Source organism: Centruroides sculpturatus, unplaced genomic scaffold (assembly GCF_000671375.1).
Source record: "Centruroides sculpturatus isolate CEXI.00-Female unplaced genomic scaffold, Cexi_2.0 scaffold356, whole genome shotgun sequence".
Taxonomy (NCBI): Eukaryota; Metazoa; Arthropoda; class Arachnida; order Scorpiones; family Buthidae; genus Centruroides; species Centruroides sculpturatus.
In genome coordinates this window covers 302,999-327,618 of record NW_019384626.1, presented here as the reverse complement: position 1 = coordinate 327,618, position 24,620 = coordinate 302,999, and the positions used below count along the sequence as shown (strand labels likewise).

The following is a 24,620-nucleotide window of genomic DNA, read 5'->3' as shown; positions in this document are numbered from 1 at the left end:
TCTTTACGTGGAAGGGTTCATCTTTCTGTGGCGGATTTAGGATGATGTTGTTTATGCTTAGTAAGTGTTGTTCTTGTTTTCCTTTGGAGTTGCTCGAGATCTGTGTGAGTCCAATGTATAACTCCAAAAGAGTATGTGAGTACTGGGATGACATACGTGTTTATTGCTTTAACTGTGTGTTTTGCATTTAGCTGTGTTTTGAGAATGGCATTTAACCTACTTTGGTATTCTTTAATTAATCAAATAAAATACTCCTCAAATCTTTAACCGGAGTGCTTCTATTTTTAGAATTGTGAACGTTTTTGTCGCCCCTCCTGGGCTCTTCTTCAGGCTATAACGAATGGGCTTTTAATATTCAAATAAACATTCGATATGAATCTCTTCCGATTTCAAATGATACAATTATTGACATCCTGTTCAGCACAGGGCGTAGTTGGTATGTTGTGCACGTTTCTGTTCTCCTCTTTGATCCAACCTGCATCAGCATTGTGTGTAACAGCATTGGAGCAAAGAGAACACCAATAAGTTGTGAATTCTTCTTCTGTTGGTGTGCCACTGTGTTGTGTATCAGTGTTTGTTTTGGTACTGATTTGTCTGTAGAAAACTTTTTCATTGTTTGTGAATAATTTATTTTGTTGTTTTCGTAATGTACATGTTTTGTATCGTTTGAGTCTACGTGCTTTGGCTACGAGTTTCTGTTTTAGTGTATCGATGTATTCTGTAATGTGTGTGTTGTGATGTTCGTGTTTTGTGTGTGTTTTGATTTTCTTGAAAATGTTTTTGAGTTGTTTGTTTAATTTGGGTGTTATGTTGTTTTTAGTGTATTGTGTCAGCCTGCCTAATTGCTGTCTAATGTCATTTATTTGTGTTTCTATTCTTCTCTGCCAGGCAGGCTTGTGATACAATTGTGTTTTGTGTGTGTTTGTCTGCGATTGTATTTTCAGTCCATGGTGTGTTACTACTGTGACTGCCCCAGCATAAACTAATGTATGAATGTCTGTTGGTGTCGAAATTGAATGAATGTAGTTTGGTAGTAAGTGAGTGTTTACATAATTTAGTGTTTTTCTTACTACCTTTGACGCGTTGATTTTCGGTATTCGTGGTCTTTGTGTGGGATCTGTGCCTGTATATTTAGTGAGTGTTTCCTGAAATATAAGTGAGAGTGTATTAACTAAATCTATATCTACGTTATCAGTGATGGATGAGAAAGTGTCTGTAGTATCATTAATTGTAGTTGTTGTATGTGTACTATTATCAATGCTTGTTGCTGGATTATCCTAAATTATCCTGACAGGTTACATGATCTTCATTAATGTTAAATGTTTCTGTCTGTTGATGTATTTGATCAGCAACCTGTTGTTTGATAAGTTCAAGTGTTGTTTGTGGGCAGTGGTGATATTCAGCGGGTTCGCACAGGTTCGGCCGAACCCGTTGTTAACATTTTCAAAGTTTTCCGAACCTTGTTAAACATATGTAACATTTCTCAATGGTTTGATTCTTTTAAAAATATTAAAATATACGTATTATACTCTGTAACACTACTAAACTAGAGCCTTCCGATGCACTATTTGAGCGAAAAAAAAAAAATTGTTAAGGAAAAGTTTTCTGTTAGCGAACCCTTTGTTAAATATTTCGAATGTCATCACTGTTTGTGGGATAAGGTTGTTGTGTATAATTGTTCGTTTTTGATCAACAACCCTTTGTTCGGTGACAGTGAGGTGGGGATATTGTTGTGTGAATATGTGGTGTAGTTGTTGTCTGTATGCTGTCATGTTTGTTTCGAGTCTTGTGATGGTGTAGTAAGTACGGATGATAAACTCGTTCATTTCTGTTGTCCATTTCATCCGTTGGCGTGGTTTTCCAGCCTTTGTGGTCTGTGGATGTATTGCTACAGAAACATCAAGGCTAGGTTGATTCCTCACATCTGTTGAGGGCATTGCAGTAGCCATGCTTGAACTGATGCTTCTTTCGCCACCGGTAACCAAGGGAGACTGGAGCCTATTTTTCGAACGTGAGCCTCTGCCTAACCCATGAACCTTGTTAACCCGGGCGACATCCGAGCTGGTATCACACTTTGATCTGGTTACTACCATAATAATTATCTCCACAGAATGTGGGTTTGGTCACTCTTAGCTTCATTTCTCCCCATAGACCTTACTGGCATGGGTGTCCCTACCAGGAGCGTGTGCTCCAGCCTGCATTGCTCTATGGTTCAGTAAAATTACTGGGCTCTCCCACCACGACCAGGTGGTGACCACGGGAGAGTTATTATTATTATCATTATCAATCCATCTCGATGATATTATAAGATACCACTGCTTCTTTCTTGGAGTTTTATTTTGAAATTACTTTTTTCTTTAATACATAATATTCTGCCATCAGCTACCTGGATAGTACCTTTTAACTTTTCCATAGTGACAAATTTGTCTATGTGGAAACATGTTGTGTAGATGCACTGCCACCTTTTCCACCATACCAAATGTTCATATTTTTTGATTGGTTATTGTGGATATACAGCATATTGTACAATAAGATTATTTTGGCTTCATTGTTGTCTATATCATCATGGTCACTTCTAGACTTGTTATTACTATTTCATTTCCTATCTCTTTTGCCTATTTTCCAAGCTGCCAGTAATTTCTGGCTTTGATGTTTTACTCTTCCTCAAACCAAAAAAATAAATAAAATAATGAACACACTAACCTTATGTTTCCTTCAGCAGGATGATAAAAAAAATTAGTACAAATGCTTTCAGTTTACTTCTAAGACCTGTAAGACTGTTGATGAAATTGCTTCAATTTCCGAAGATGAAATGCACTGAAGAAAATATTTGTATAAATTCAAATTTTTAACCAATAGAATGTCTTCACTTTTAGTTGATGTAATAAGTTTTCTATAATAATCTATCACAAATTTCCCATGCAGGCTCTGCCATGCATGGGAAATTTGTTTTTGATCTTTAAAGTTGATATACATTCCCTGTCTTTCTGCTTTAAATATTTCTAACATATCTAAAATCTTGAGATGTTCTGTTTGGTTCATTTCTATAATTAATCTCACTTGCTGTAAGTCAGCATGAATAGTGTGTTCACTAGCATATATCAAAAGGAAGTGGATTACCTTTTATTTTCTATATCCGATTTATGTTCTGTAATGTGTTTTTAAGTGATTTCTTGGTTGAACCTATACATATTAGATCTTTTTGGAACCTTTCACCCCTAATTGGTATTTTATAAATCCCAGGAGCTTTTTGGTAGTCAATGGTCAAAATAAAAACTGAGGGAGAACAGGAGTGCACTTACAAAAAATAATAATAATAATTATGTGTATGCCTCAGCATTACAATACTAAACACAGCATTCTGTAGTTAGTTTTCTATGAAAATTAGCTCACAACTACTGACACTTTAAAGGAAGTAATTATAATTATGTGTGATATAATATTAGGACAAATATCTTATGAAGATTTAACGATATATTCATCAATTAAAAAAAGTTGTCTTCCTTTCCATCATGTCCAATCACCAGGATTTTTAATTTAAAATAAATAATAATAATACCATCAGTCATTTTAATTGAAATTATGTTTAGATTTTTTTAATTGGTTTGTCATCATTTAATGCTTTAACTACTGTATTTTACATAATTTTGCAAAGGATAGCCTCCAATAACAGGTTGTCACTGCAAAGGAAGACTGTTTTTGTTCCTGGTGATTGAACATGATGGAAAGGAAGATGACTTAGTTTCTTTTGATTTTTAAAACAACAGTAATAGTAAAATTAATTTTAATGAAGTTTAGTAAATTCTTAAAAGATTTATAGTTATTGTTAAAACTTTAACAGGTTTATGACACACCCTTAAAATGTATTTGAAGTAAAATAGAATATCAGAAAATTTTAATTAAAATTCAATGACCAAAAAGTAAAAATAAAATATAGTCATTTTTAGGGGAGGGGAAAAGACTAAATAACTGGTTATAGAATGTAGTTTAGTTTGTATGACTCAGCATTAAAATATCACGTGTTGTAAATATTTCTACAGTTTTGCTGAAGAGCAATGTTCTTCATTTTGAGGAATTTTTCTGTTTTCTAAATTGTGGTAAAAGTTGTCATTATCATTAATTATGATAATAAATTAGAAAACAGTTTTTAAAAATTAACATAATAGTTAATTAAATTCCTTTAAAGCAAACAAAACTACATAACAAGTTATATTAATATTTTTAAATTATGGCTCAGTTTGTTATTTATTTTAACAATTATAAAATTCAACAAACTCTTGAAAGTCTGTAGGTAATCATGTCTCTGGCTAAATTTTTCCTGCACATTAAAAATTATATAAGATGCAGTAAATAAAAAAGTATTTTAATCTTTCAAAGCACTTGATATTAGATCAATGAGAACTGATTACCAATAAAATTAATGTTTTATCCCATTCACCTATGTCTTACACCTAGCAAGAATTAACACCCTCCAGCCATAATGGAAGGACTGGTGCTGTTAAAATGCTTTCCAGGGAAAGGGGTTCAACAAAAGGGATCAATCAGTTTTTGTTTTAAACAATGAAAGAGAGAGGGTTACAGAATCAGAAGTGAAGTGAGGAAATAAGTGGAATCTGTTACGAAGTAGCCAAGTGAGTGAAAGATAGAGAAACATAAAATAAAGGAGCGAGGAACCTAATGAATAAAGGAAGAAGATTGCCACAAACAACTTATTATCCACAAGATGAAAAATTAGTAAGGACTCATTCTTGGACTTTTAGACTTAAACCTTTTAATCTCTGTAACAAAAAAGATTACCATATTATTGTCAGGACTTTTGTTATCACATGTGAACATTTTGATACATTGTACATCCTTTGGGATAATTCATGAACTAATTAAAAGTTTGTTCTGTTACGCTTTGTCTCATGTCTTTGTCCCATTATGCTCTAGAACAATGGATTAATACCCACAAGTGACTGGATTAATACCCATTCATTTGTTTATTCTTATTGGCCTGTGATTAAAATTTAGCAATTTTTTTTATCTTTAGATTTTCATTTTATCCCCTATCTCATGCACCATTCATTCATGATTTCTGATAACAATAAGGGCTTTTGCCTTTGGGTGGTATAATAAACCAATTTATTGAACCAATTTTGACCCAGCCATCTTCAGATGTATTACTACATAGCAGGAATGTGAAAAGCTAAGTAGATGAACAAAAGCAATTGAGAACATTATATGTGATGTATTCACCCCAAAAAAAGGGCCAAATGGTTATAAAAAGAATAGAATCACTTTGTCAAAAATTTATTATTGGTTACAAACAGATACATAACACCTTTGTTTTTCTATGTAGTCACCATTTTTTCCAAGCAATTTTGGTACCACCAGACAAGCTTCTTTATTTCCTTTCTTGTTGAGATCACCAGCTATATCATCAAATTAGAAAATTCTTGAGAATTCCATAGTCCTCCTTACAGTCCTGACCTTGCAGTGACTATCACCTCTTCCTGCATTTAAAGAAATGGTTTGTGTCTAAAGAATTTGAAGAAACTGGGGAGTTTCAAATGGCAGCGCTAAACTGGTTGAACTCTCAAGTGATAAAAATTTATGCAGAGGATTTATGCAGAGGATATATTAAGTTGTTCAAAAAATACTGGCCAATTTTTTGATTCGCTTTTAAAATTTGAAAGTAATTGCTATTTTTGCAGTGTTTTACACAAAATTTTACACGCTTAAAAATTAATATGTACTCTTTAATAATTCTACTATAATTTCTATCAAACTGCAATTTTGAAGCATATAAACCCTTAATAACGAAGATGAAAAAAGAAGAAATGTATTTACTTTTCTTGCATGAATTCAAACTCGGTCATAATGCTTCCCAAACAGCCACTAATATCAACAGAGCATGGGGAGAAGGGTCCACAAGTGATCAGACAGTAAAAAGATGGTCTCAGAAATTCCATACTGGCAGTGAGAGCCTTGAACATAAAGAAGGTAGAGGGCAGCCATGCACTTTTGACAATAAACTTATGAAAGCAATTGCTGAATAAAACCCACATCAGAGTGTCAGAGAAATGTCTGAGGCACTTGATTTAATAGATGCCTGCACTTGAAACTCAATGACTTGAGATACGAAATTTTACCACATCTTCCATATTCTCCCAATCCAACTACCATTTTTTTCAGCCACTGACTACCATTTTTTCAAGCATCTAGACACTTTTTTAAGCAACAAAACTTTCAATAACAAAACTGAGGTAAAAGTTGGATTCAAAGATTTTTTAGCATCAAAGCCAGTGGATTTTTATCGATGAGGCATAAATGATCTTGTTCATTGATGACACAGATGCATAGATGTTCAGGGATCATACTTTGACTAATTTTAACAAACATAGTGTTAAATACTCTTCTCAAACTGCACTTTCAAAATAACTACATTTTACAATTAATTGACTGAAAACATTAGATTACATTAATAAAATAGACTGCATATTAAAGGTTGGTAAAGTGTAGTTATAGTGTTAAATTTTTCAAGAATAAATGTTTGTTTCTGAAATCGGCCAGTATTTTCCAAACAACCTAATAATGCCTAGCTCTTAATAATTGTAGTTACTGATGAGGGGATGTAAAATATAAGTCGCCCAAAATGCATCTAGTTATGTATGTAATCAACCAAAATAAACATAATTAAATCATAAGTTTTGGATCATTGAATTACCAATAGCATTCCTACACACCTACAGAAATTCCCATTGAAGCATCTGAATACTGAAGATAGCAGTGGAAAAGTGTTCATCCTATAATGGAGAACAATTCCTGATGTCAGCAGTCCATACTGGTTCTGAATGGCATGTCTCAGTTTTAAAAAGTGTTTCATAATAAACTTTGCTGTGATTATTGTTTCTAGTTTCATGAAACTACTAAAAGCAGAACACAGTTGCCATAATCTTCTGGCTTGATCTGCTAAGATTATGGCAACCTTTTTTTGAACTTTTTTTCTTTGGTAAATTTGAATGACGATATTGCTTGGATTGTTGTTTGGACTCAACATTGTGACTGGTGATGAAATGTGGATTTCTTATACCAATGTGGAAAAAAATTCACTCCCTTCTCTCTGGTAGTCATCCAAAAATAATTAATCACATACTCTGAACCAATTACAGTGTGTAGATAACGAAAACAAACAAAAAACGAACGTTTTTGAACTCTTAACGTTTTTGAGTTCTTCATCAGGTTCTTTTAATGATTCCTCAATGGCTCTTTGTTTTGAACCATTGAGGAATTTGAACCATTTGAAATAAACCAGCAGATGACATCCTATGGTTTGTGTAAGTGTCTGTCAATATTCTTGTATCCATCTTGCACAGTTGTAATAGTCTGAAGTTTCAGTAATAATTCAAAAAATATTGTCCATGAAATATCTGGAAAGTCCATGAAATGAGCACTAATTGTGAAGTGCTAATTTTCTTGCATTTTGGCATTCACACACTCAACAAGGTCAGTCTGAACATCAGGCATACCATTTTTCTCTTCATCGTGAACATTTGTACAACCTTCCTTAAACTCATGACACCATTTTCTTACTTTTTCTTTGTCATTACTGAAGGCCCTTAAATTTCACACATTTCACAGTGAATTTTGGAATCACAATGATCTTTTGCTTGCAGAAATCAAATTACAGACTGTACTTCACAACAAGCAGTGTTGTTGATTTTTGCAGCCATTATTACACACTGTAACACAAAAACAACCAACAGCAGACTGATGAAAATATGGCCACTAGAAGCCCAGAGTACCAGTTGATGCTACTATGCAAGTACAAACTGACCACATGTTATTAGTCAATTTTTATGACCACTTGGCCCTTTATTTTAAAATATATCTTGTATTACTCCTATTCTATTTTAGTATACCTGAAGATGATCCATTAATTAAAATGAAAGTATAAATGATTTACAAACTTTCATGCACTACTAAAGGCATCTTTGTTTACCTTGTTTACTGCAATGATTCATTCTGTTACACCTTAATACTTTTACAGCCAGATAACTATAATATTCTAATTAGCCATCAACCAAACTATTTTAATTATTCATATATTATTCATATCTGATACTATAAATACTATCATATCTGCACATTTTAATTAAAATCTTGATATTTTACATATTTACTATTTTATATGATATAATTAAAGCTATTTAGTTTTNGGCTTAACATCGATGAAAATTCAATGCGAAGCGACACGCAACAGAGAGAAATTTCAACATGGGATAAATTAATATATTTTTCCATACATGATTGGTTATCTGAAAAATAAGTTATCCGAACCACCCCAGTCCCCAATTGATTCGGATAAACGACGCTCTACTGTATTTCCATGTGTATCCCTGCATGTAATACAAGAAACACCTCATGTCTGTTCCTCCCACAATGTTGGTTGAAAATAGTTAAACATTCCTTTTATTACAGAGCTAGAAAGATTTGAAAGACTTACTTTTACTTATTTTAAACATTTATGAATATGTGTAAAAATATGCTTTATTGTAGAAATTTTGTACATTGTACTGCATTTTCACAGTCTATTGTATCACATTTTCTATGCTTTGCATTTTATTTTTCAGTCATGTAATGTCGTATGCAAAATATACTATGTATCATGTTTATATGTACTACTTTTTATTATTTTATATACAGTTTTACAGAGGACATTTATTGGGTCAGTATAATCTCTGGTCTTCAGACTTTACATATATAATTTAAAAAAATAAATAAATAAATATTACATAGTGATGCACTTTTAATTAATTTTAATTTTTGAAATGCTCTTATAATTTAATTTATATATTCAAAATAAAAACAGCATTCAATTATTTGAATTTTGCTTTAACTGAGGACACTTTTAATGTAATCAAAAATAAAAGTATCTTTAATAAATTTTTGTTCTTTAATATTGTATCATTGATATCTATACTTTCATTGTAAAGATAAATTATAATGAATTTTAAACAATTTATTTTATATATTATAAACTTGTTATTTAATCATAAAAAAGCAAAAAAGGTTTTTATTTTTTTAATAAAAATCTACACTAAAACAAATAACAGTACTCTATATCATATAGTATTTGTCATCTTATGACACACATTTAAAAATTTTCCAATTTATTGAAATAATAGCTTATCTTAATCTCATGAAAAGTATTATGTTTGATTTTAGTCTTTTAGCTGCTGTTTTTAATTGTGGCAGAATTTTGCATTATTCTTTTTATGAATGACTGATTATATCACTAATCATGAAAAAATCTGTGTTATCTCTATTTCATGTTTTTTCCTTGATGGCATGAGTAAATATTCTTTCTAATTATCAATAATATATTAACAAATAAAACTTTATTTGAAAAAGTGATTTTAAACTTGGTACATAAATAAGTTGAAATGAATATGTAAAACACACAAAAAGTTTTAAAGAATTCATTAAAAAAATTAAATTTTCTGCTCCATTAAATATTTTTTTGATTAACAATACAGAGATTAAAGTAAAAATTATAAGATATGATTTATTTAAATAAAATATAAAACAAATAAAAAAGCATATGAGAAGTGTTCAATAAATAAATAAAGGACATATATATATATAGATGTTTGTTGGTATGGAAAAAGTATGTATTAGTTATATAACACTACTACTACTCAGAAGCAAATTGTTATTTGATTGTAAAATGAGATTATATCAATTGAAATATTACATCTTAACTGTAAAACTAGGCTGGATATTGGAGGAATAAAAAAATTGATTATCAAAATACTGATCAACTGCTAGGGCGTTGCAGCACTCTTCCCCTCCCTGCCAAACTGAACTTTAGGCCTAGTTTCATGTATTACATTATGTAAGGTATGTATTTGTAAGATGTGTGATACAAATTATATACAGTACAGTTTTGTGTTTAATATATCTTTTTGTAAATGATCAGTTATTTGAAAAATCAGTTATCTGAACCATCCCAGTCCCAAATTGTTTTGAATAATTGATGCTCTACTGTATTTTCAATATGGAATATTATATACAAACTGAAAAATTGTTATAAAACAGCAACTGGACACCAGGTTGTGTAAAAATAAATAAGACCTACTTAAACCTTTAACCGATGTGTATAGAAATTAATCTTTCCAATACGAACGTTTTCTTAACCCCTTCTGGGCTCTTCTTCAGGTATAGCTGGATCGAACATCAAACGAAAAATTTGAATACATCCAAATGCTGCTGAGTTTGAATCGCACAGTTCGTTCATTTATTTCGTCACATGATATGTTTGAAAGTGTTCGAAGATAACGATAAATGTCCATATTTAAGAGAAAGATATTATTAGGATATTTAAAAAACGTGCCATTGAGATACACAATTATCCAATAATGTTCTCACATGTTCCCCAGTACCTTTTATTTTATTTTATTTTTTAACACTTAATAAATAGTATACCGTTGTTACTCCGTATGTAGTGCGTTTTGCCATGCCATGGAAAGGCCGATTTCGTCTCTTGAATTAATACACGTGTATGTGTCGTATGCTTTAAAAATTTCCATCTCTTCCAACCACTTTAGATGATGAATATGGGGTGTGGTGACAATTACACGCGCTCTATTGAAGTCCGCCACAATTTTGGGATCCGTGGCGTAGGTGGAGAGTGAGGTGGTGTGTCTGTTGCGTTATATATCCGCGATATGCTCTTTTATCCTAACCCCTAACGAACGTTTAGTCGATCCTACATATACTGGATCCCTGTTAAACCGGTTATCTCTTAGCGGGATTGTGTAGACGCCTGATAGTTTCTCCACCCTGGATTGGTCCTTTTCGTTGTGCAGGATATCGAACAAGGTGCTGCATCTTCTGTATGTCAGGGCAACTTTTCGTTCTTTTGCGATGGTGTTGTATAAAGACCTCAATAAAGGCTGTTATACACGGTAAGGAAGTCCTTTGAGGATTAACCGTGATTTTTTTTTCTATCTATCCATTTTTAAATAAAAATAATTCTTTATACGTTGGGAGATATTTTAATAAGTTTTGTAAATTACTATGTTTGATCCAGCCAGTTATATCCGAGTTTTTTTCGTCTGTTAAGCACATCCTTTGAGGATTTCCTTACCATGTATACCAGTCTTAAAGGGTTGAACCTGATAGGTATCCTTTCATTTTCCATCGTCTTGCTAGTATTTGGCGTGGTCATTGTAGTGTTGGAAGAAGCCTGTGGTTGTTTATAGCCCTCCGAGATTTTATGTATAATATTGCGGTAACCATGGGCTCTAGCAATGCCTTCCAAGTATTTTAACTCCTCCGTTAGCGCCTGTTGGGTAGAAGAGTGCGTGTAAGCCCGTTTAACCAATGCCCTGAAGGCCGCCATCTTGTATTGAACGGGATCACGAGTTAAACGGTATGTACGCCGATAGATTAGACAGTTTGCGGTAAACAGATGTGCGTATGATGGAATCCTCAAAACTTATATCCAAATTCCGGAAATGGATTCTGCTGTTACTATGTTGTTCAATCTCTAGTGACAATCCATATGGGTTCTCATTCATTTCTTCTAGAAAGCGGGTTAGGTTGGGAGTTGTCCTCCATAAGATAATGATGTCATCGACATACCTTTTATAAAGGATAATGTCTTGGAGGAAATTAGGCAGTGTCCTGTTCTCCAATTGCCTAATAACTAGTTCACATAAATCCCCGGAGACAGAACTGCCCATGGGGACACCTCTTGTTTGCGAGTACATCACCCCTCTAAATTGAAAAACGGAGTTGTAACAAATTAAATCGGCCAATTCTAGTACTTGATGGTGAAGTTCATTGGTGTCCANAATTGCCTAATAACTAGTTCACATAAATCCCCGGAGACCGAACTGCCCATGGGGACACCTCTTGTTTGCGAGTACATCACCCCTCTAAATTGAAAAACGGAGTTGTAACAAATTAAATCGGCCAATTCTAGTACTTGATGGTGAAGTTCATTGGTGTCCACTTTTTTAAAGAGAAAGTCCCTTAGAGCGCAGAAGCATGGAGGAATTTCAATCGAAGGGTATAAGGATCTAAAATCCAATACTGTGATACAAGACGGGGATGTGATTACCCTGAATTGCTCTATTAAATCCACTGTGTTGGTGATGGAAAATTGGTAGCCTTCAACATGTGGAGTAAGGATGTTATGTACCTCTTCTTCAAGTTTTCGTGTGGGAGCTTTGACCTTATCCACCACAGGGCATAACTGTTGCCCTTCTTTATGTGTTTTGGCAAAGGCAAATAATTTAGGGGCATTAGGCGCATCCATTATAATGTTCTTCATATTTAACCTGGTAGCCAACTTCGTAGAAGCGAACCTTTTAACTCTTGACTGTAACTTATCAATCATATTATTTTCAACTTCATTGCATCTTGTTGCTTCTAGGTACTCAGAAAGGCCCCTCTCATAAGTTTCCCGCTTCATAATCACTAATATTCTGGCTTTATCTCAGCAGCGTTCGGATGTATTCAAATTTTTCGTTTGATGTTCAATCCAGCTATACCTGAAGAAGAGCCCAGAAGGGGTTAAGAAAACGTTCGTATTGGAAAGATTAATTTCTATACACATCGGTTAAAGGTTCAAGTAGGTCTTATTTATTTGAAAAATTGTTTACAGAAACTTTGAGTGATCAAATATAGACAATAATTTGCAAGATAATTATCATTCAAGAAGCTGAGATTACAAATGTTGTTGAACAATTGAATGCAAAATAAATTTTAAATGACTGATGACAAACTACTATTTCTTCCAAAATCAAGACCAAAATCCCAATGATTAAAACGTGCATTGAAGATATTTTAAATTACGAAGGATATTTACGTCATGATCTACGTGAAATCAATTGATTATTTATTCGGATATGTTTTAAATATTTTACATATTTTAATTTTAACACATCATATTCGAATTACGTCGTTAAATGCAACTTTCAAAAACGTTCTATTCGACTAGCCGTTAGTTCAATATCGTCAATACCTGAGGATGTCTATTACATATAGACGAAAACATTCGTAGAAAGAATTTTTCTGCTGGCTTATGAACTGGATATGGTTTATTTGGTGAGTCGGATATAATTAAAATTAAATAACCAGTTTTTTGAAATACAGTATATCAAGACCATTCAAACAGATGACAAACTATAAATTAATTGGCATACGCTTAATGATATCAGCAAAATACTGTGCTTCCTAATGTTTATGAAATTACTGTAAGTTTTGAAAGATAATTCTGATAGATGAACAAAGTTAAATACTGTAAATTTCTGCAGATAAGATGAATCAAAAGAAGGCCCCCAAAATCCAGGGTCATCTTATAGGACAGATACAAAAAAAATTAGATTAAAATTTATATAAATTAAAACCATTGTAAAAACCGGACAAACCATAATTATTTACTAGTAGAGAATAGGATATGTGCACAAAATAGAATAGCCCATACGATGCTTTTTGTGAATAGTCAAGGTCATTACCCAAATGCCCAAATCAGTGCAAATGTTTGCAACAATAGCAAGGCAGTGCTGCCAGATGCAAGAAAATAAAATTTTTTCATTCAAAAAATTATGAATAGGATATAATTCTGTATACGCTATACAGTATTATTATCCAGATGATCTAAACTAAATTCATAGGCTGTTGATAGCTTGGGGTCATCTTATAGGACATATATATGCTAAAACTATAAAAATTTGAAGAAAATTTATACTTTGTTTTATCTGCAGAAATATACAGTAGATAAAAATTTTAGTACATATTTCTATAATGTAATGTAACTATATCTTTATAAATTGGAGTTTTAAGTGCTAATCTATGAGACAGAAATAAAGTAAATTACCATTAAAAAAGTTTAAAAAAACAGCCATCCATAAAAAATTGTTGTTAGACTTACTGGGTATATAAGGCCTGTTTTTAAATACTATATTTTATATTCTGAGATATGGTGAAATCTACCTTTGACTATATTTTGAGGTCTAACCTTGACACTTTGCACTGCTTTGTAATGTACACTACATAATTAATAACAATTCTTTCTAAACAGTATTAGGTTATACATTATTTACAATTATTTTATATATATATATGAAATAATTCATGTATAATCAATATATAAAATAATTCATGTACAATCAGTATTCATGTGTATATATATATATATATACATGAATACTGATTTACAATGAACAATTTTAATATAAATAAGTAAATTAATTGTAGTAAAAAAGAATAAAAAGCAATGTAATTTTCAAATAACACAAGCAAATCAGCAAATTAATCATTATAAAATCTTTCAAAAATAAACAGATGGCACTTAAAATGCTCCATTCATATGCCATTTTAAGTATCAAGCATTAAACTTTGTACTTAATATTTGATATAAAATATTTGACTTTTTCAATATTTTAGTTTTCCTGGTAGTAATGGACATTATTGACAAAGTGGTGGACAAAGTTCAATCTTGCTATATAGATTATAGCAAGATTGTAATGGACCAACAGCAAGATCCTGAGCTCCAGTCTCTCCTGACTTCAAGTGACTCATCACTTGTACTTAGGAAGTTTAAACTTCCTGACAACAATGTCAAAATTTACTGTGACATATAGTATGCCAATCAGGTTGCATTCGTCCATACATTCCGCCTAATTATCGTCACACTGCCTTCGACATTGTCCATAATCTGTCCCATCTAGGTGTAAGGAACTCAACCAGATTAATAAAAGCAAAATTTGTTTGCCCATCCATCAGTAAAGACTGCCAGACATGGTCTCTCACCTGCATTTCCTGTCAGTGGTCAAAAATCCAGAGACATGTCACTAGCCCAGGGGTCAGCAACCTTTTGAGTCAGAAGAGCAAAAAATTACAATTTACAAAATTTCAAAGTTTTTAAAGAGCCACAAAATTTTTTCTTGCCAACAATAAATAGTACTCGCATAAATAAAGTTTTTGAAAAAAAAAAACTAATCTATTTATTCAGAATTGTCTTGCGTCGAAAGCGAATTAAACCTCATAGAAACATCCGATGACGGCGGCATTCGAGAGCTTCCGACAGACTGACGACAGTGACGATGCGTGTCACGGGGGAGGGGTGTGATGAAAAGCGAGTACAAGTGGCTGAGAGATAGAATCGGTGCCAGATCCTCGTTAATCGATTCAGAACGATTTTTAAATGTTTTTTTTTTTTTGATAAAATAAATAATATTTGCGTATGGAACTAAAGAGCCGCATGTGGCTTGCAAGCCACAGGTTGCCGACCCCTGCACTAGCCCATTGGGAACCTTTTCTATTCCAGATGCTAGATTTTTAAATATTCATATTCTTATTGTTGGTCCATGCCACCTTCCAACGGCTCAACATATTGCCTCACAATCATCAATAGATTTTCTAGTTAACCTGAAGCAATTCTTTTGCCAGATATAGTGGCTGAAACAGTGGCTTCAGTCCTATATTCAGGTTGGATATCTCGCTTTGGAGTGTCTGCCAAAATAACATCTGACCAAGGGCAGCAATTTGAATCTAGCCTTTTCAAATCCCTCACTCAACTTCTTGGTGCCAAAAGAGTTAAGTATTAAAAATAGCAAAATGATATGGAATGAAACAAATTTTTTAATCATATTGTTTCATTTATTTTATTTATTAAACAATTCATTCATTCATTCATTCATGGGTGTTCTGTCCTAGGACAGGTCCGTGGAAAGCAGTCAAATTATAGAATTCTCCTTCTCCAACATTCTCTATTTTGGGCTTCCTCTTTTATTTCTTTATAGGTTTTGCCTAGTAAAACATCATCTATCAATACTTTTCTTTTTCTTCCTCTTTGTTTCCTTGCATCAATTTTTCCTTCTAATGCCACTCGCATTAATCCTTCTCCTCGCAATATATGACCTAGCCAGTTATTTTTTCTTCTTTGTATTGTTTTTAAAAGAGATCGCTGTTCCTAAACCAAATTTAAAACATCTTCATTCTTAACCTTTTCTGTCCACTTGATTTTCTCCATTCTTCGTCATAACCACATTTCATATGCTTCAAGGTAGTTTGTTTCCTTTTTCCTTAAAGTCCAAGTCTCTGCTCCATATAAAGTTATGCTCCAAGAAAAGCATTTTATTAACTTCTTTTTAAGTGTTTGGTTCATTTTTCCAATAAGAAGGTTCTTCTTCTTATAAAAAGCCATTTTTCCAGCCCTGATTCGTTCTTTGATTTCTTTTTCATATCTGCCATCTCCCTGAATAATGCTGCCAAGATACCTAAAATGTTGAACTTGCTCTATTTTGTTTCCATCAATTAGGATTTTCAAATCTTTGCTAATTAGTCTTCCAACTTTCATCACTTTTGTTTTAGCTATGTTAATTTTCATTCCAAATTTTTTGCAAGTTTTGTTGAGTTTTGTTACCAAACATTGTAGAGTTTGTTCATTTGGTGCAAGTAAAGTAATATCATCTGCAAACCTAATACTTTGTATTAATTGGTCTCCAATTTTAATTCTGAAACTGTCCTCACTTATGGCTTCATTCATTAATTCCTCAAGATAAATGTTAAAAAGAGTAGAAGAAAGTGTACACCCTTGCCTGACTCCTTTTCCAATACTGCATGGTTTGCTTTCTCCAGTTTTTGTTCGGATAATGGCAGATTGATTCATATAAAGTGAAGCAATGAGTCTTCTATCTCTCCAATCTGTTCCTATTTTTCTTAAGATTTCCATTAGCTTTGTCCAGTTAACCATATCAAAAGCCTTTTCCATGTCAATAAAGCAAATGTACGTATCCTTATTAACCTCAATGTTTCTTTCACAGATTGTTCTCAAGAGGCCAATAGCATCCCTTGTTCCTTTTCTGAATCCAAATTGTTCTTCACATAGAAATGTTTCAGCCTTGTTGTAGAGTCTTCTGTTAATGATTTTAAGAAGGATTTTTGAGGCATGTGAAATTAAACTAATTGTTCTAAAATCACTACACTTTTTAGCTTTTGCTTTCTTTGGTATAGGTATCAAAATACTTTGAGCAAAGTCTTCAGGCCATTCTCCTGTTTTATATATGAGATTGCATAAGTCTGTTATTTTCTCGATTCCTTCCTTGCCTAACCCTTTTAGAAATTCAGCTGGTATTCCATCTACTCCTTCTGACTTTTTGTTTTTCAATTCTTTAATTGCCAATCCAACTTCATCTTTCATGATAATAGGTCCTCTTTCATCATTAGCTATTTGAGAAGATTTTTCCAATTTTAACTCTTTAGGTTTGGTGTTCTCTCCATAGAGATCTCCAATATATTCTTTCCAATGGCCCATTATATCAGTTGGGGTTAAAAGTGCTTTTCCATCTTTGTCTTCAATACTCAGAATTTGGTGGGTGCGATCATTTGTTAGTTCTTTGACTTTTTTGTATGATAGATCATATCTGCCTTTTTTGTTCAGTTCTTCGATTTCCTCACATTCCTTACTTAACCAAGCTTCTCTAGCTTTTCCAGTTTCACGCCTCAATTCATTATTTAGCTTCTTGTACATCATTCTCCCTTTTTCATTATTTATATTTTTCCAATTTCTTCTTTCATCCATTTTCTCAATCATTTCTTGAGTAACCCAAGGTTTTTTTATTCTAACACCATTTACATATCCAAGAAAATTTTCAGCCGATTCCTTTATTGTATCTTTAATTCTTTTCCAATTTTCGTTTGGGTCAAACTCACAGTCAAAGTCATATGGAAGTTCTTTTAATTTATATTCCAGGTTTTCTTTAAAATTTAATCCAGTATTTCCATTTAGCTTTTCCAAATTCCATCTTTTTATTCTTTTGGCTCTCAAAACTTTTTTCAATTTCATCACAATATCTGCAGTTAATAAGTTGTGATCAGAATCTGCATCTGCTCCTGGATATGTCTGAATTTTCTTGACTGCATTCCTAAAACGACTTTGAATAAGAATATAATCTATTTGATACCTTCCAATGTCTCCGGGCATTTTCCAAGTGTATAGTCGACGTTTGGATTGTTTGAACCATGTGTTTCCAACTATTAATTGATGCTTGGTAGCAAATTCAACTAGTCGTTCGCCTCTTTCATTCCTATTTCCTAGCCCAAACTTGCCCACAATTTTTCCATCTCCTCCTCCTCCTACAGATGCATTCCAGTCTCCCATAACAATTAGGCATTTCTTAGTTTTATCATTTTCTATTATATCTTCAATTTGGTCATAAATTTCTTCTACTTCTTCATCGTCATAGTCTCCAGTAGGCATGTATACTTGAAATATCATCATATCCATGGGATCGCTTTTTATTTTAATCATTAAAATTCTGTCACCTCTGCATTCAATTCTTTCAACTGGGTTTTTTACCTTCTCACCTAAAATAAATGCTACACCATTCTTTCCTTTAGTTCCACAAGAATAAATAACCCTGAATTCATCGCTAAAAAAATCACCGCTGTCCTCCCATCTAACTTCACTAAGCCCAAGAATATCCAAATTCTGCCTCTTCATTTCTCTCTTGACATTTTCCAACTTACCTGGTCGAAGCATGGTTCTTACATTCCATGTTCCTATTCGAATTCTTCCTATGGGGGTTTCGCGTGGTGATGACCTGGGAAGCCCCATAACTTCCCCTGCCGGGCATGACACCTTTCTCTTGGAGATGAGTCCCATATTTGCCAGTACGATAAACAGGTTTTCTGCTTTCCATTAACAAGGGAGGTATAGCTGAGGTGGTTTCCCATTGCCTTCCTCACGGTTTCTGATCAGAGTTTTCCTTCTCCTAGGCAGGTTGCCTACCAAGGCTTAAGAGTCCTGCCTACCCCGACAATAGGCATATGGCGGCCTAAATCGCCTTGACACAGCACATCAAGATTACAAAAATAATCTTCTTAACAAATTATCTCTATTAGCAAAATTTTACAAATTTTTTTTTTATTAAACAATACTAAATAAATATATATAACATTATTATTATTATTATTATTAAATTAAATGGTGAAATAAAGTGAAGAAAACTAAGTAGAAAAATATTTTAATTTTGATAATATCCATATTATACATGATGTTTGAAGAGTTATCTGGGATCAAGATGAGTTCAGAGTGACAATGTAACTATGACTCAGTTGAAATAATTGTCTTGTCAGATATAGAGTTAAATAAGTGACAAAATAATTACTATTAATGTCATTTAATGGAATTTGCTATCCAACAACACAGGTTTGAAAATTGATTAAACACTTAGCTTTTGTTCATTGCTGAGAATTAACATGTGCTAAAACTGATAGTCAGCTTTTAAGCAGTTCTCTGAAAAGAGGAATTACCAGTTTTCAAGTTACAAGTTCAAGTAGGAATATCTTGCAGTATCAATTAAAATATGAACTGGCACATAAAAAACAAAAGTGAACTAAAAGTGAAATATACTTAAACATGTTTTTGGTGGTTTCTAGAAAAATCATATTGGCAGCTGAAGGTGTGTGTGACAAATGATTTTTCATGGTTTATAAAGATATTCTTATAAAGTTTAGACAAAGAAAAAGCTGTTGGATAAGTTTCATAATTATAATTTAAAATTGAGAGATAATCTACATCATTATATAACCTGTACCCACTTTCAAATAATTTAGTAAATATAAAAAGTAAAAAGTGTTGCGCTAAGCAAGCCAAATTATAAATAAATCATTAAGACACATTTTACTTTATTTAGAAACTAACACCAACTTAGATTTATAATAAAAAATAAGTTAAATATCAACATTTTATATAACTTATATTGCTAACTTAAAATTAATAATATTCTTATTGTTTTATATTTTTAATTTAACAATTTCCTCAGAATGCCAATTAGTCAAAATATTTTTGTAAACATAGTCACATAAATTCAGAAACAATCTGGCAAAAATTCAGTGCTCAAAGAATTCTAAGTACAAAAAATATTCTTATTGCAATATTTATTTACACATGTATATTTCAAAATGGCAAAAGTTTTGGTATGGAACAAAATGAATTACATAAATCTCACACAAAATTTATTAATGATGAGTAGTAACCATTCATTACTTTTATAATGAAAACTTTCAAAGATTTTAAGTTACAAAGACTCCTTTTGAAATGTATTTGACCTGTTACTTTCAGAATCTCAATATAATATAGACTAAAAATGATGCTCTAAAAAATGAAATAAAACCTGCACATGCTTTCTTTAAAAGCCAAAAGACACATTTTATTCAAATTTGTTATTTAAATATTTAAAAAATGAAATTTATTAAAAACTCTGACTATCTGATCAGAAAAAAAAATTAAATGAATTGCATTGCAAAAGAGTTAAAGATTAGACAAAAAATAATACTCTCCATCAGATCTATGTTACAAACAAACTACATGCTAAATGTTTCAATGCACACTACTGTATAGTGCACAAGTCTGCAGTGTCAACAGAACTGAAGTGCAAATACAGTGCAATTACATGGCAATGAAAACAGCAAATAATTTAGACTATTTAATGTAAAATACTAAACATAATATCCAATATTAATACATTAATTTAATTATTGACAAGACTATGTCTCATCTCTAAAATCATGCTGCTGTCAATGGTATGGAGTATATGTCAGGAGTTGCAATTTGGCACAGTGTATTTTGTGCCCAAATCATGTGCACATAAAATAAACCAAACTTGTAGGTAGTCGGGACTGAGAACTGGGTCAAAAGAAAATAAATGCTGAGACTGTTTCTACAAACAAAGCACATGCATTGCTTGCACTCTCCAAGACAGTCTTGTCCCAAAAATGGCTTCGGCGTTTTACTTGTGTAATTAATAAAGATAGAAGTGGAAAATTGTAATCCAGTTAGAAATTTATAGGCAAGATAAATTAAACAAATGTTATAATTGGAGGAGAACAAAATTTCAATAATTCAACTATAGAAAATTATCATAACTATTAGAAAAGTTAAAAATAATAAACTGTGATAAATAAATGCAACATGTGATAAATAAATTATCATCTAATAAGAAACACTGATAACATTTTTTTACTGAAAATAAAGTAAAGTAACAATTACCAAGAACCATATTTTATGGCATATAAGATGCACCCCATTTTAGTGCAGAATATTTAGGAAAAAAGTATTTGATGTATTTAAGCCATTCTGCACTTCAGACATTGTCTCAAAATTTTTTTTACTGTATCCTGATTTAAAAAAGTAAAATTAGAATACACACTTTCAAGTATTAGGAAAAAAGGAGGAGTTTAAAAGAACTCATTTACAATTAAAATTTTCCATTAAAATATTCTACATGAATACATGCAAAAGCTACTTAGCTATATCAAATAATATGTTAAATTAAACTACAGTATAACCTTTTTATTCAAGAATTGGGCTCAACCTAGCCCAAGTCGCAAATAAAAATATAGCTTATTGAAGGTCATTTGGAAAATTCATTAACCCATGGAAGATTGCAACTTTACATATAAGATGCAGGGAAATGTTTTAAGCCTTTTTTTTTGAACAAGTTGCATCTTATATGCTGTAAAATATAGTATATCTGATTTGGTGTTCTCTATTCAGAATTCATTCATTGTTATCAGATGTTATGAAATAACAAATACTGAGTAATTGAGCACTGAGCATACAAGTACAAATACTTTTACTCAAAAAATTTTTTACATTACTAAAATTTACTATTAAAATTCTGTGTTAAAAATATAAGTACATTTTGATTCATTTAAGCTATATAACATTGAGTGGAAATTAATTTTACTGGTACAATTCGGTAATCAGCAACATTTTTGATGTTGAGTAATATTGGTTGTTTTAACCAATATTAATGATAAAAACAGAAATGAAATGCATTCTTTCAAATTTCATCCAAATGTCATCTTTCATTATCTATCAAATTTTAATAAATAACAAAAGAATTTATTGCATTTAAGATTGGGAAATTAAATTGGGAAGTAAGAGAAAGATGTAAGAGAAAAAAATTTAACAAAATTCACGAGTAGTGCTAAGTGAAATGTAATAGTATCCTTAAAGACATTCACCAAATATTTGCTGAGTCTGATCTGTTTTACTTAGAATTTTAAACCATAAAATTAAATTACATTGGAAATTTTTACATAATCTACAAGTATTAGCATATATTATAAATAATTTTTATAAAATATTGTAAGAAAAATTTTTATGGTAAAAGAAACATTATCAATTATTAGAATATGGATAAGGATAAAACTCTTGATAACTCAAAGTGGTATAGTAGACTCTTGATAACTCAAAGTGGAAAGGGCAGAGAAAATTTTCAAGTTATGCAAACAACTATTATTTTAATAAAATTGTAAATATCACAATACAAACAATATACAGTAATTAGACTTAAATACATTATATTTTAATATTTTTTAGATATGTTTATGTATAAAATAACAAAACATTGACACTGTCAGTGATAAAAGTCTGTTACAAGAATTTGTCGTCAACAATTCAATTGCTTCTTCTTCTTCTTCTTCCTTTTCTTTTCTTTTCTTTTTTTTTTGTGAGTGCACCACTCTGGAGTGAGTATTACACTAGAACAATGAATACATAACTGGAATGACAAGAGATATACAATAAGTGACAATGCGCATACAGTATCAACCATAGTTAGCTAATAATGGAATTCGGTTAGACACACAACCGCTTTTTCTTAAAGATGTCCTTAATGAAGAAATTAAAGTAGGCACACAGTTCTTTGGACACTAGGATATGGGCTGGACAAGGCCAACCATACCCCAAAGACAGGACTTCCAGCATTAGCCTGAAGCGTTCGATTTCGTAAATATGGCATTCATATAATATGTGCTGTACAGTTTCAGCTTTACCACTTGCGCAGGAGCAGAAGGTACTGCTGGCCAAATTACGTGCCGCTAGATAGCAGTTGAAATTTCCATGACCAGTTAGTATTTGAGAAAGAGAATACGAAAAGTTATTAATTGGATTCCTGAGAAAATCATAAATTGTTGGGTAGAACATCTTGGTGACATTCCCTTTAGTCGAAGAGGTCCATGACTGGTTCCATTCTAAAATAAGATGGTCATAAATAATCCTTGTCAGAGTGTTCCTAGAATAAGGCTGTATAGTCAGAGGTAGGTTTTCATCTTTAGAAGCATCCTTTGCTGCAGTATCTGCCATCTCATTGCCCACCACACCTGCATGACCTGGGACATAGAAGAATTTGAAACATTTCGAGCTTAGGCTTACATTTTCTTGGATATTCCTAATCATACTATTTTGAAGATTAGTATTCGTAAGTGAGGTCAGTGCAGCTTTAGAATCACTTAAAATTGAGATAAACTTGAATCGTTCAGGAAGTGTCAAACTCCACTGAACAGCCTGATGAATTGCTGCTAATTCGGCTTGATAAATGGTGGTAGCCTGATTGTAACGCTGCCTAAGAATTTGCCGAGGGTTCTCATGCAGATGGGTATATACACATACACTTGAGCCAACACCAAGCTCGGACTTAGAACCGTCTGTGAAGATGTAAACGTCACTTGGAATAGCAGGCCCAGTAGTAGGGATAGGATCAAGAGACACATCAGGCAGGTGGAAATCGGTAGGGTGTAAAGAGCCGTTGAGAACAGCCCACTCGCGTGGGAATAAATGGATACCAGTCCTCCAAAGGAGATGCTCGTGGTGAGTGCTAATGCAATCAGTCCTCACATAGTACTGGAGTACCTTAGCCTGCAGGGCCAGGGGCCATGGAAGAACACCTGCCAGAACTGTCAGTGCATCTGTAGATACAGACCTACAGCAGCGAACTTTTTTCAACAGAAAAAGACGTTGCACCCTGAGAAGTTTAGAAGCATAGGAGGTCTTGTAGGAGACATGAGCCCAACAACAAGCTGCATAGAACAAAAGTGGCTGGATGGCTCCATTGATCAAAGTTGAGACAGCTGCAGTAGTCAAGCCCCAGGTACACCTTGCACTTCTCAAGAGCTGGTTACCAAATTGTTTGACCCGAGCCAACATGTGCTCTAGATGGTTTTTATAAGTTAACTTAGTGTCAAAATAGACACCCAAGTACTTGTGGGTGTTGACCCAATTAATACTCACTTTATTGAGTTCGAGAGATGGAAACAAATATCAATTGCTTCTTACTCAACAGTATTTTTGATGAGACTGACACCTCAAAGTCATCTTGTTTAATAAATGATGAAATTTCTATAAAACCTCTTCAAAACTTTAAAAGCTTTTCTGTCTTCTCTACATATAGGAGGAACAGAATATCTGTCCTTGACAGGAATTATTTCTTCCTCATCTTCATTCCCTGTTTATTGAGCTGGGTTCTTTACTTCAGCAATAATGTTTTCAGATAAATATCTTCAGACAGCTAGGTCATTGTCAACATTGAAAAAAAATCTTCAAATGACACTCTTCACCATTCATTGCTGAAATGAGATTGGGTCAGTTTTCTATAACATTGATGATGGATTTTGACAGAAATTCTGATTTATTTAAAATATAAACAAATTGTTGACCAAAACTTGCTTTTATAAAACAATTTTCAATGCTGCTTCATAGAACTTAATTGCAAGCATTCACATTGCATCTAACAGATTCATTCCAAACTCATTTGATCATCTTCAGTAACATG

General features: G+C 32.4%; 2 protein-coding genes across 2 annotated transcripts in view; both read right to left on the bottom strand.

Annotated features, from left to right (window-relative positions):
- Positions 1-24,620, bottom strand: part of LOC111625627 (regulating synaptic membrane exocytosis protein 2-like) — a 328,126-nt gene that overhangs the window by 16,039 nt on the left and 287,467 nt on the right. The gene's annotated exons all lie outside the window — the stretch shown is intronic.
- On the bottom strand, positions 10,725-13,628 carry LOC111625628 (telomerase reverse transcriptase-like). Its single transcript, XM_023368832.1, has 2 exons — positions 11,924-13,628; positions 10,725-11,762 (listed from the first exon to the last, which is right to left on the bottom strand). The coding sequence occupies exons 1-2, from the start codon at positions 12,464-12,466 to the stop codon at positions 11,406-11,408; spliced, it is 900 nt and encodes a 299-aa protein (XP_023224600.1). The 5' UTR covers positions 12,467-13,628; the 3' UTR covers positions 10,725-11,405.